The 13,109-nt window shown below is 53.0% G+C and overlaps 1 protein-coding gene across 1 annotated transcript in view; it reads right to left on the bottom strand.

Moving 5' to 3' along the window:
- Positions 1–1,432, bottom strand: part of Pmepa1 (prostate transmembrane protein, androgen induced 1) — a 51,411-nt gene extending 49,979 nt beyond the window's left edge. The window contains exon 1 of the mRNA XM_021154437.2: positions 1,023–1,432. Coding sequence (XP_021010096.1) covers positions 1,023–1,119 — 97 coding nt within the window. The 5' untranslated portion in view covers positions 1,120–1,432. The remainder of the gene's footprint in view (positions 1–1,022) is intronic.
- Between the last annotated feature and the right edge of the window lie 11,677 nt (positions 1,433–13,109).

The following is a 13,109-nucleotide window of genomic DNA, read 5'->3' as shown; positions in this document are numbered from 1 at the left end:
CCAAAAATGTGGGTTAGGGGAGGAGCGCAGATTAGAGGCAGATGGCAGGGAATGAGGTTTCAATTCTCCACCCAATCCAACAGCCACCTGGGTGGGCCACAGAAGGAAGTAGATGCTCGCTGATCTCAACTTCTGGAGGTGTAGGATGGGGTTCAAGCGGGGCACTCACCACCCTGAGTCTACCACCTCCAAGGAGGTCTCAACACAAACAGCCCCAAAACTTTGACTCATTTGTAACCACCGTCCCAGCCAGAGTGAGCCAAGCAGTCCAGACAGAGGCTATTTATAGGAGTCCGGGACAGACATTCACAATGACACACACAGGGGATCCGCGGTGGGCTAGACGCGCCAGCGCTGAGCCCTGGATTCAGACACCTGAACACAAACGGTCCAGATCATATCCCCAACCCCTGCCACGAGCACACAGCAAATCAGTCACACTGAGATGCAGGAACACTCGGACACACACTCGGCCGGCACAGACCGCGACTCTGATCCACAGACACCCAGAGACGCGCCGAGACTCAGACAGACATACTAGCGCACTCTACATACGCACGGAAACCCAGGACGCATCGCCATGGCCACTTCAGACACACGCCAGGAGCCCCAGACACCTCCTGGGCCAGACAGTGTCTCCCCCGCCCGCTCCCCCGCCCAAAGTTGATAAAGAGCCTAATTGCTCCATCGCCGCGGCCCCTAGGGAAAACGGAATGGAAACTTCCCCGACCCGGCTCGCCTGGCCCTCCCGAGAGGCGCGACGTCCCCGCCGAGCCCCGGGTCCGAGTCGGGCCGGGCGGGGCGCGCGCGGCGGGGACCGTGCCAGGCTCGCAGCGCCGCGGGACAAAGCCGGGCCGGCCGCCAGCTGCCGCGAGCCTCCGGGAGGGCGCGCCCCGGGCGCGGCGAGCGCAGCCTGGGAGCCTGGGCGAGGCAGGCGCGCGGCCCCCGAGTCCCCACGCGATCCCGATGTCCCGGGCCGGGGATCCCACGGGGCTGTCCCGGGGGGAACAGGGCACACTCACTGATCTCCATGCTGGGGAACAAAGAGCGCTGGCAGTTGCACGCGCAGGAGACATTGGGCTGCCCGGCGGCGGCGGCGGCGGTGCCGTTGACCCCCATCAAGCGGTCACGGGCGGCGCGGGGCGCGAGGCGCGGGGCGCGGGGGCGGCTCCGGCCGGCGCGCGGGGCTCGGGCCCCGCATACAGCGAGCGGCGCGGCGCGGGCTCGGGGCGCCGCCGAGGTCCCCGGGGCGAGCTGGGTCCCCCGGCCGCCGAGCGGGAGCCCCGGGGCGGCGGGCCGTGGCCGCGGGCGGCGTGCGGGGCACGGGCGGGCGGCCGGGGCACGGGGCCGCCGGGCTCAGCCTGCGCGCCGGCCGATCCGCAGCTGAGCGCCGCCGCCCGCTCCTCATTCAAGTCCAAGGAGATCGGGTTGCGCCGCGCGCCGGCGGTCGGAGGCAGGCAGACGGTCTGACGTCAGCGCTAGACGGGGCTGCCGGTTCCCACCGCGCGGGGGCCGCGGAGGGGGCGCGCGCTGCGCCAATCCCCGCCGACGGCCCCCGCACCCTCCTCGGCCCGGGGGGCGGGCCCGTCGCGCGCGGGGCGGGCTCTTAAAGGGCCCGAGCCTAGCGTCCATGTAGACCGGTCGCCAGCCCTGCGTAGACCCAGTGCCCTCGGGACTCCGCAGGCCGAGTCTGCCGGAGCCCCTGTGCCTGCGGCGGCCACAACACAGAACAAGAATCAAGAGGAAAAGTTAAGGTGTTCTCCTCTCCAACTCCTGCCCCTGGGGCCCTCCACCCAGGCTTTTGGGGGCACCCGAAGACTATAAGGTTTCTGGGGCGCCTTGGAAGAGTTTAATGCATGGAGGTCAGAGCATGGAGGGTCCAGAGTAAAGACCCATCCATGGCCGTATTTCTCAGGAGACTGAGAATTAGTCTGAGCCCCTCCGCACCCCCCAACCCCGCGCGGCTCTTTAACTGGGCCTTTTGGATAGACTGGGATTTCTGTAGGCACGCCCCGAGAAGTGCCCCCTGGTCCTTGCCTTGTAAATTAGTGCCCAGGACTGGGGATGAGAGTGTGTGTGTGTCACTATTATGGGACACCTAAGCAGTTACACACCCTCACCCTCTATCTGCCGCCCCAAGGGCCACCGACTGGGTTGTGTGGCTCAGAGTGTAAAAGGGGGTCAAGGGAGGGTGCTTTTTGTTCATTAAGTTTTAATTAATTACTGGAGAGCTATGGGAACCCGTGCTCTGGCTTCAAAGATATTAAACTGTTACATAAGAGGCCTCCCATCCCTAGCGCAAAGCCAGCCTCAAATATGAAGTACGCCTCCTTGACCCATTCCTAAACTTTCAGTCGCCTGGCGTGCCTACTGTGTGCCAGAAACACACCAATTAGTAATGTCTCCCATAGCAACTTGGGGAGACAAAATATTATTTGGCTTCATTTTACAGCCGGAGAAAGTGTTCAGCTAAGCACAGCGTTGAAGGCTCAGGAAGACGGAGCCTAAGTTCTGCACAGCCTGATGGAGTACCTGTCCCTGCCCACGAGGGATCCAAGGACTTTAAGGGGCTGTGTCCCTTGTCGTTAGAGAGGGGGAAAGCTTTCACAGGTTTTTGTTATTTATTTTTAATAGACTGGTGAATAGGTGAAGCTGAGAGAATAGTGTTCAGAGCAGCCCAGGAAGTGGGTTTCTCTTCCCAACCTTCGGTGACCTTCCTGGAGGAGCCACCGTGGAGCCCAGTGTCCTCCCAGAGGGAGGTTCCAAGGTGCTTAGTCCATTTGTTTGAAACAGCAGCTCAATCTTACTTTCTGTTTTTAATATTTATTTTTTTATATATGTATGAATGCTTTGCCTGTGCATGTCTATGCGACGTGTGTGTCCTTTATGCCAGAGGCCAGAAGGCCATTGCTCCATCCTCTGGGAATTGGAGTTACAGATGGTTGTGAGTCACCGTGAAGGTGCTGGAAACTGAACCCAGGTCTTCTGGAAGAACAGTTAAGTACTGTTAAGGGCTGAGCCATTGCTCCAGCTATAAGCTCAGTCTTAAAGCCAGGACAGGGCAGGGGATTCATTTGTTCTTGTTAACACAGGTGGCAACTGTGTCTCTCCCCCACCAGTGGGGGCCCCAGCCTCACAGTCTTTCAAGATTGGCTAGTTTTAAATGAATCTTGGCAAAGGAAAGGAAGCAGGTTCAGCTGCATCAGAACTGTTCAGTTCTGGGAAGGGGGTTGGCGGGATGCTTTGCAAAAACAAAAGGTGGGGGAGATTTACAAAAACATTTTGTAAGTTGGAGGAATTTAAAGGTTTGAATTCCTTTGCATAAAAGTTCCTACAAGGTGTGTGTGTGTGTGTGTGTGTGTGTGTGTGTGTGTGTGTGTGTGTGAAACTTGGGGCAAGAGTCTGAGCTACCTGCCTAATATTTCAAAGCATCCCCTGGTCCCTACCTGTTATAGGGTATGGCGGGCATACTCCTGCCCTCTACCCTGAACTCTCCAGCCCCTCCCCCGGAGGCTCTTCTCTATATAATGCATATACAGTTTAGTTACCCATCCTGTCCTCCTTTTGAACCTTTGACCTCCTGGCTGCTCTCCTTGGTTCCCCTCTCTCCCTTGCCCTCCTCCTCTCCCTAACAGTTCAAGGTCATGACCGTTCTAGACTCTCCCTAGTGTGTCTGCCTCCGGCTTGTGCTCTCCCACAAGTCTATAATAACTGGTCTCCTACCTAGGAACAGTCCTGTTCTTTCCTTTTTGTTTATTTTTCATCCAGGTCACATGTGCGTGCGTGCCAGTCAGAAAATGACTCGAAAGAGTTGATTCTCCTTCCAGCTGGGTCCCCAGCAATTGAACTGAGGTCCTCAGGCTTGGTGGACAGTCAGGTCCTTAACCTACTGAGCCATCTTGCTGGCCTTTTATGTGTAATGCTAAGTGTGTGTGGGGTACCTGGGGAGGCCAGTAGGGGGCATCAGATCTTCTGCAGCTGGAGTTGGAGGTGGATGTAATAAGCTGTGTGACGTGGGTGTTGGAAACCAAGCTTGGGTGTTCAGGAAGAGAAGTTCCTGCTCTGAACCACTGAGCCATCTCTCCAGCCCGAGAGGCAGCTTTTACACAGCAGAGGAGGTTAGATGGTAGCAGGTAGAACCAACCAATAAATTCAATGAGTTGGAAAACAACCAACCTTCCCATTGGCCTGACCTCCCACTGACCTGTCTGGGGTGACAGCTATGACCACCATTTACTGGGTGCTACAGTGTGACCTTACTCTGTTGACCCCATCACAGTAAAAATGAGATTGGATGGCTTCTGGGTGTCTGGGCCTACCTGCCGGGCATAGAGCTTAGTGAGCACGGCTGTGTGATCTCAGTTGAGTGTCTTCACCTCAGTTTGGTTTCCTCCTCTGCAAAATGGGACAGTGGATGAAGGCAAGGTCATAACGGGGCTTCAGGGAGGGAATTCAGGGCCTTGAGTGTGTGTGTGTGCGGGGAGGGGGAGGGGAATGGGAGGGGGCTGGCGGGTGGGGGGGAAACATAGCAATTCTTGCTCACTGAATCCTCAGGGCACCCCTGGGGAGGGAGGAGTCTGCGATCATTAATGTCCATTTTGCAGGCCAATAGACTGATGGCTTGCCTATGAAAAGGCCCTTGGCTAAAGCAGTCGGTAGGAGAGGGAAGAGTTCTGGAAAGATCATGGGCTACACAATTTTCACTCCCGGGGACTTACAGGTGTGGGGGCTGCTGAGAAAATCCGGGACACGTGATTAAATCTGAATTCCAGATACACCTTGTGCAGTACCAGTATCTACCTCACGGTATTTGGGTCACACCTATGCTAAAGTGTATGTCTGAGCTAAAGCTTTCAATGACCTGAATGAATGGCTGTTATTTGCTGGCCCAGGTACCTCTGATTGTGCTGAGAACTTGGCTGTGAGGCCAGAGCCCACTGTCGGGATGAGAGGGAGTGAAGCAGTGTCAAGATGGCGTTAATGAAGGTGGGGGACTCCTTCTGTCAGGAGTGGTGTGCTCCTTACCACCAGGCTAAGGGACACACGTCAGAGACAGAGTTCCCTCCCTCATTCCCTTTGTCAGGTACCCGGGGTTGACACCTGTCCTCACAATACCTGAGCCACATTCATAACCTTCCTTTTTAAAATAGGTCTATGTTGCCCTGGATGGCCTTGAGCTTGCAATCTTTCCGCCTCAGCCTCCCAAGAAATTGTGCCATCATGCCTGGCTAGGTTATTTGTTCATTAGACAACAAACTGTCCTCCTAGTCTAGGCTGGGCTCTGTGTGGCCCACTAGTGTAGGGGCTGAAAGCAAGACAAGCTGAGACCACAGACATGGCAGCTAAGCTAGAGTCAAGGCCCAAGGGGTACGTACATGGAGAGGTCCTCTCGCTCTGAAGGCCAGATGGGAGCCATCCTGTCCTGGTAGCGGCCCTCCTGGGGTGCATATTCTTGGAGGTGAGGCAGACCAGACTGTGCATGTATGAACACGAATCCGGTGATAACTCAGAGACAGATGCAATGGAAGATCAGACAGTAGACTGAGGCTAGGAAGCTGGGGCAGCCTTTCTGGGAAGACAGAGCCAGGTGAGAGTGACGCCACTGAGGCGGCAAATGCCAGGCAGGGTTAAAGCTGTGGGTGGTATTGGAGCTAAGGGCCCTCTTGGTCTCAGGAAGTCTGGAGTTGGGGAATCTATTTCCCAATCCAGCTATGGTCACAGAATTATGAAATGGTTTTGTGTCCCCAGGCAACTGGCGGGACAGGCCTTTCAGGGACTCCAGACAGCATGGCCCTGTGCCCTACCTCTGAGCTGGATCTGCTCCAGAGGAACATGCAGAGAGAAACGGGCTTGTCCTGGCCATGAGGGGGCTTTGCTTTCTTCGTGGCCAGTGTGAAGCCAGCTGCAGGGTAGGGCTCCTCCTCTGAGTCACACACTCACAGGACCCCAGGCTCACTCCAAAGGCCCGGGGCTCGGCTCCCTGATCCTCTGACCATGTTGTCACAAACTGAGTGATCATTAATACTTTTTGAGCAGAGGCCTTCAAAAGTCCTGTGGCCAGCCTTGTGCAGGTGCCAGATCCACACTGGCTGCCAGATGAGGGTGAGCAGGAGTCAGCATGGGGTTTGACTGGGCCTGATAGAGGCTGGCAATGTCTTTATGGTGCCCAGTGGCTGCCGGAGGCTGGGCACTCTGGAAAGTCATGGCTCAGTCAACAAAGGGCTAGCTGTGAGAGACCTCACTGGGGCCAGTCCTCCCTCCCCCACCCCCCAGCCCCCACCCCTTTCACAGGGACCGGGACCAAGCAGCCATTGGAGAAGCAGTCCCAGGCAGCCCTAGGTGGTTTCATGACTCACCATCCCAGATCTTCTCCTGGCTTATGACCTTTGAAAGTCCTTCCAGCTGAGGCATTTCCCCCAGGTCATTCCCAGCATGCCTTGAGCCAGGCTTAGTCTCTCTGGACTTTCTCCAGGCATGTTTTACTTAATGTTTATCGGGGCCTGCCTTCTTCCTTGTAATTCCATAAATCTGCCTGGGGTCCCACCGGGAATGAGTTCTTACGACACTGTACCACACAAATCCTGGAGTCCAAGCTATTATTGTTCTCATTTGACAACGGAGGGACACTGGGGTTTGAGGTAAGGGTGAGTTTAGGAAGAGATGCAGAAGCTGGATGCTTGGGTCTGAAACCACAGTGGGGCAGATGGCCCTCTGCATCCCTGCCCTGACCCCACCCTTCTGCCTCGGTGGTGCTAGACATCTCAGGCCCCTCCAGCCTTGTGAACTCCAAGATCTCCATTCACCTTTCTTCATTGTTCCACTTTTATACAAGCTTATCTAGGAGGCAGAATGGCTGTGTCTACAGCAAGGCCAGAGCAGCTGGTGAGGTGAGAGACAGACACTTCTGGATGCCTCCTGAGTGACCTGGCCCAGTGACCTCACCTCGCCGAACCAAGGTGGCGGTAGGACAGAATTTCACAATGAGGGTGAAAAATAGTAACTCCGCAGAAGCAGCCTATGCATGCTCATGAGGTCCTGATTGCTGGCACTTGCCTGGCCATGTCAGAAAGACAAGTCCGCATAGCTTCTTCCCTGTGGGTCCCCATGGCCTTTGAGCTCTGTGGCGCAGTAGAAGCTCCGTGGTTCTCTGAGGAGTAGGAGTCTAAGGATGGCCAGTCACATAAGCATGCAGCTCATACTGGAGGCAACTTCATTTCTTGATAACGGCTCTTTCTTCTCTGCCCACTGTGTACCAAGTACCTAGAAGCCTGTTCAGCACCTACCAAGAACAAGTACTTCCCTGGTTATAACAGAGAGCCATAGCGTGTCTATGTGCATGTGTGTGTATATGTGCATGTGTGATGAGCCTGTGGACACATGTTGCTCTCTTGTGCACGTGTGTGTACATGTGCATGTGTGGTGAGCTTGTGAATACATATTTTCATGTATATATGTGCACCTGCAGATTCATGCAGTGTGATCCCTGTGTGTCTAGCATAGCAAGTTTTTTTTGATTGTGTATTGCATGTTAAGTGTGAACACAGGAACTTAGCTGTAGGGCACACATGTCACCATGCTTTAAGGTCCCAACAGTAAGCCAAAGAGGCTTAGCTCAACAGCCATGACGTCCATGCCCAAGACAATGCCATCTGTCTGTCCCTGTCCTGCACATTGTCCCCACTCCAGAGGACAGCTGATTCCATGAAAGACAGGCTTTGGAACTGCAGCAGGAAGGCAGTAGGCAGGAAGGAGGGAGGGTGAGAAGGAAGGGATCCTTTCAGACAGTCCTGTCTGTTCATGAGTAAGCCGAGGCCTGGGCCAGACACCATAGCTTAGGTAAGGTATTTCTGAAAGCCAGAGCTGAGCCCAGGCTCCCTCCTGGCTCTAGACCGAAACCCTCAGGCTCCTTGTTGGTTTTCAGTAGCCTGGTGTCTACACCTTTATATGGCAGATTGAGCTTCAGACTGCCTGAAAGAGTCCGGATGTTCACCGTATGTCTAAACACTCTCCAAAGAACTATCTTTAAGTTGACTTAATGGGTCAGAAGTACTTGCAAAAACGTCTGCATCTGTTGTCAAGAATAATGCAGGTAACTGGTTAATACTGTAAAGTGGTTCTCACCTATGTGAACGGCTTCTTTCTCCCCTCTCTCCCTCCCCTCCCTCCCTCCCTTATTTGTTTGACGCAGGGTCTCCAGGATGGTTTCAAAGTCTTTTTTATTTTGTTTTGTTTTTTTGGTTTGGGGGTTTGTTTGTTTTGTTGTTGTTTTGTTTTGTTTTTGAGACAGGGTTTCTCTGTGTAGCCCTGGCTGTCCTGGAACTCGCTCTGTAGACCAGGCTGGCCTCGAACTCAGAAATCTGCCTGACTCTGCCTCTCAAGTGCTGCGTTTAAAGGTGTGTGCCACCACTGCCTGGCAGTTTCAAAGTCTTAATCCTGCCTCAGTCTCACCTATGCATTCAGGGTGCCAGGACCTGCCTGGCTGGGGCCTGGAATCTGTGGATGGGTGTTGAAGAAAGTTGGTATAAGAAAGGGCTCAAGTATGCAAAGGCAGCCAGCAACAAACCGTGAGGTGAGGCTCTGCACCAGGCTCAGGGGTCAGGGGACAGTATAGTGATTGTAGCTCTGTCTCTCAGGCTCTGCCTCTCCAGAGCTCACCCTTTGAGGGGCTCACACTTTCATGAGCTCCTTTCCCAGATGTAGATTCTGAGTTTCCAGGATTGTGAGGTTAGATAAGGATTTGTTACTACAACCAACAGTGTGGCCTTAATCGGAGATGTTGGGCCTCAGTTTCCTCTTTTCACACAAGCTCTAAAATGTGCCACTTATTGACAGGGCCGCTGTTAGGACCCAGTGGGGAGTGACACAGGATGGCCAGGCCTGGCTAGCAGATGCTTTGGAGAAGTCTCTCTGAGGCACATAGCCCCACAGAAGACACACGAAGCCCCAGGTCCCCTCTCGCCTTCATGGCATCTTTCCTGTGTTTGCTATGTGCTTTGCTCTGTGTCCTTAGCCCCAGCTGGCTGTCCCTGACTGTCCTTAGTATCTGTCACAGGAATAGCAGCTTAGATGTTCCCAAGGCCTCCGGAATACCAGAGGAATCAGGCACCACGGCGCCCCAACCGCCCCTTCTCCCTTCGAGGGTGGTGCCAGGTCAAGGGGCCAGGCACTGCAGCTGCAGCAGAGCTTCCCGCAAAGGGACGCTGCCCTCTGTCCCCACAGGGTTTGGGAGAGAATACCCAGGCTCTACTCTCTCAGAGAAACTGGTGCTGCTTTATAAAACAGAGGCATGTGGCTTCTGCTTTGCTCTCTGCTGCCCGTGTGGCTCCTCACAGTGCCTAGCACAAGGCAGGGCTCAGTAAAGAACAGCTTGATGAAGGAGGAGGGAAGCTCTGTGCTGTGGACAGGCCTGCCCTGACTCGCCAGCAATCCAAGCAGGAGGATTCTCGCAGGTCTGAGTTAAGCCTAGGTTGAGAGTTCTAGGCCAACTGGAGATACCAAGTGAATTCCTGTTTCAAACCGCCCCTCTCCTCCCGAAAAATGACGGAGACCCGGGTCCTCACTAAAGCTTCTTATCTTCCTCGAAGTCAAGAATGCTGATTCTATTCATTTGTAAAAGAAAAGAAAATGAAGATAAAGGGTGTGGGGTAGGCCTCAGTAGAATAGTTCAATAAACAAAGGCAAAGATAAAGCTGCTGGCTGGGTGTGGTGGTGCATGCCTGTCTTCAGGGGCTTGAGAGTGCAGAGGGAGGGTCAAGAGTTCAAGGTCAGCCTTTACTACACAGCAAGTTCCAGGCCAGCCAAGACCCTGTGTCAAGCAAAATAAAACAAAATTGGAAGAAATCATGTGACTAATGAGAAGTATTCCCTTAAATGTGTGTTTGTTCTGTTTTTTTATGACAAATGTTAACTTTAAAGGTGGTAAAGGGTAGGCAGGGTATGGTGGCCCCCATCTCTAATCCTAGTACTCTAGAGGCAGAGGCAGGAGGATCTCTGTGAGTTAGGCCAAGCTTAGTCTGAAAAATAAGTTCCAAGCCAGCCTGTTAAATAAATAAATAAGTAGGAGAGTGTTTGCTTACCATGTACAAAGGCCTGGGGTCTAGCTTGGTCTACATAGCAAGTTCCAGGCTAGGCAGGTATGGAGGAGAAATCATCATCACCATCATCATCAACAACTGTCTTTATAAATATTAATAAATAAACAAATGTGGTAGAGGGCTTGCAGCTCAGAGCCCTGGGTTGAATCCCCAGTCATGCATAAAATTGGCGTGGTAGTACATCCTGTAATTCTAATTCTGGGACGGTGGAGGGAGGATGACCAAGAATTCCAGGACACAGCAAAGAAAAACCTAAAGACAACTTAACTGTGCTAAAGCATAGCCTCTTCTCCCGGTGGCTCCTTTAACAAAGGTGAAGACACCTTAAGAAGAAGGCTGGGGTGCCAGACCCTGATGACATCACAGGGAAGGACCAATCCCAAGTTCGGATTCTGAGAGAGGCCAGTTCAATTGGATGTAATTGCTGGTCCTCTGTACCAATGGAGGAAACACACCAGGACTGATGGCAGGACAGCCCAAGGCACCTCCGGACTTTGCTCCTTCCTGTGGGTACCATCTCCCCCAGCATGGCTTAGGATCCCAGCCAGGTGACTCAGCATAGCTGAGCCTGTTTCTATCATCAAGGATTTCTGAGGACCCAGGAACGGCTTTTGGCCTTCACCAAGCCCTTCTTTTGAGTAGTTCCAGGAGCCTTGAACTTGTGATTCTCCAGAGTGCCAACATGACAAGCCTGTGCCCTTGATCTTAACCACGGTATTGCTTTACAATTTTAGAGCCTCAGGAAATGTCCTAATGATTCAGCTGGAGCTACGAAGACATGAGAAAGCAGCTGCTTGGAACTGCCAGGTTCTGCTGGGTGGTGATGGTCCGGGGGAATGTGAATCTGTCTGCCGCTGAGCCGCCTGCTCTCCCCAGATTCAGATCGTCCACAGGCCAGGCCTGTGCAGAGCTATTCTATGCTGGACACATGACCGGCACACAGCCTGTCCCTCCCGACCACGGGAGTGTCAGTTGGCAGTCACCAGCTGGTGGCTGGGGACAGTCTACACACATGCTTTGCATTTTGCCTGCATGGTTTTAGGAAAAAAAAAAAAAAAAAAAGGTTTTTCCATGCTGGGTATGGTAGTTGCATACCTTTAGTCCCAGAATTTAGGATGCAGAGGCAGGTGGATCTCCGTGAGTTTGAGGACAACCTGGTCTACATACTGAATTCCAGGCTAACCAGGGCTACTTTTTCCAATAAGCTACCACTGCCCAAACTTTCCTGTTATACCTATCCATCTCCACTCCTCCATCTTGAGTGCCTCTGGATAAGTTTGTCCCTTAGTGTACCTAAGAAAAAAGACTGCAGGTGGTACAGACATTTCTGCAGGGGCAGGCTGTGACTGTCTTCAGTTTGTCGCCTTGTCCTCTATCTGGACGGGGACTCTCAGAATGTCCACTGGGCCCTGGTGTCATATTGGTGGCAGCTGGAACATGTAAGAGCCGTAACTGGCTATAGAAACTGCATCCGTGCCTTGGGGCAACACCCTGTGGAACCCTGATTTTCCCTCTGCTAAGTAAAGTGTTTTGCTTTTGTCCTGGTTTATTGGGAGGAGAATGGGGGTGTGGCCCAGTGCCTGGCACACAGCAGACACTCCACAGTGGCTTCCTGTCTTTCTCCTGAAGGGTTTGAACAGAGCAGATGCTGAAAACCAACGTTTTTCTTACCTGGAGCGAGCTCAGCCTGTTTCGTAGCTTCTATAACTCTGAGCTCCTAGAGGCACAAGTGTGTCACTCTTCCCCAGAACAGTCTAGAAACTGGGGGTTCTCTGTACACTAAAAACAACCTGGGCTCTCTTCAGAAATCACAGGAAGAGTGCTCACCTAGCGTACACATGGTCACAGGTTCCATCCCCAGAACAATATAAACCGACATGGTGGCTCATACCACTAGTCCCAGTGCTCAGGAGCAGCAGGAGCACGAGGTCATTCTCCAATCCATAGTGAATTTGATGTCAGTCTGAGAGACATGAGACCCTGTCTGGAAAGGAAGGAAGCAAGGAAGGACTTTAAGTTGGTGACAGCAATGACCAAAGCCCTTCTGAGGACAGAGCCCTGTATGACAGAGTCCACACTGCCCCATGCATGGGCAACATCTTTAAGAAGATTAGCCAGGATGGGGCTCGGGCGAGGGCTGTCTCCCCGGGGCTCAGAGAGACCACCACAATGTTTGGTTACTGTGGCTGTAGGTTAGGTGGGAACTCTGATTCACAGGAGCACCCCCTAATGCCATCCCTGTCTGCTGTTGGTTCCCTGTGAACACCGTGAACAACTCTAGAGTGTGTGGTGCAATGCCACCTGAATCCAGTTCAAAGAACAGGACATGGGGGGCTGGAGAGGAGGTTAAGAGCACTGACTGCTCTTCCAAAGGTCCTGAGTTCAAATCCCAGCAACCACATGGTGGCTCACAACCATCCGTAATGACATCTGATGCCCTCTCCTGGTGTGTCTGAAGACAACTACAGTGTACTTACATATAATAAATAAATAAATAAATCCTAGAAAGAAAAAAAAAAGAGCAGGCTGTATTAAAAAAAAAAAGCCGGGCGTGGTGGCGCACGCCTTTAATCCCAGCACTCGGGAGGCAGAGGCAGGCGGATTTCTGAGTTCGAGGCCAGCCTGGTCTACAAAGTGAGTTCCAGGACAGCCAAGGCTACACAGAGAAACCCTGCCTCGAAAAACCAAAAAAAAAAAAAAAAAAAAAAAAAAAAAGAATAGGACATGTTCACTTGAACTTTCTAGAAAGTTCCAATGACTCCTGATGTTGAGGCGGTAGTGGTCAGGATTCTGAATTCTTCCCTGTGGGTATGTTCACAGGCAGGTAGGTCCCCGTAGGCATACATTTTTTGCAACCCACTTTTAATAAGTGTTCAACCTCTCCTTTAACCAACGCCCCAGCAGAGGCAGTGGAAGAGAAAAGCTGTTAGGATGGGAGAAGCGGACCTGTTGAGCATAACTCTTTGGGGGTGAGCTTGATCCTCCTCGGCAGCAGTTTGGTCCTGTAGCAAACAC

This window comes from Mus caroli, unplaced genomic scaffold (assembly GCF_978045245.1).
Source record: "Mus caroli unplaced genomic scaffold, Mus_caroli_1 scaffold_2, whole genome shotgun sequence".
NCBI classification, from domain to species: domain Eukaryota; kingdom Metazoa; phylum Chordata; class Mammalia; order Rodentia; family Muridae; genus Mus; species Mus caroli.
Note: the sequence above shows the minus strand (reverse complement) of the source record. Positions and strands in the feature narration are given on the sequence as shown.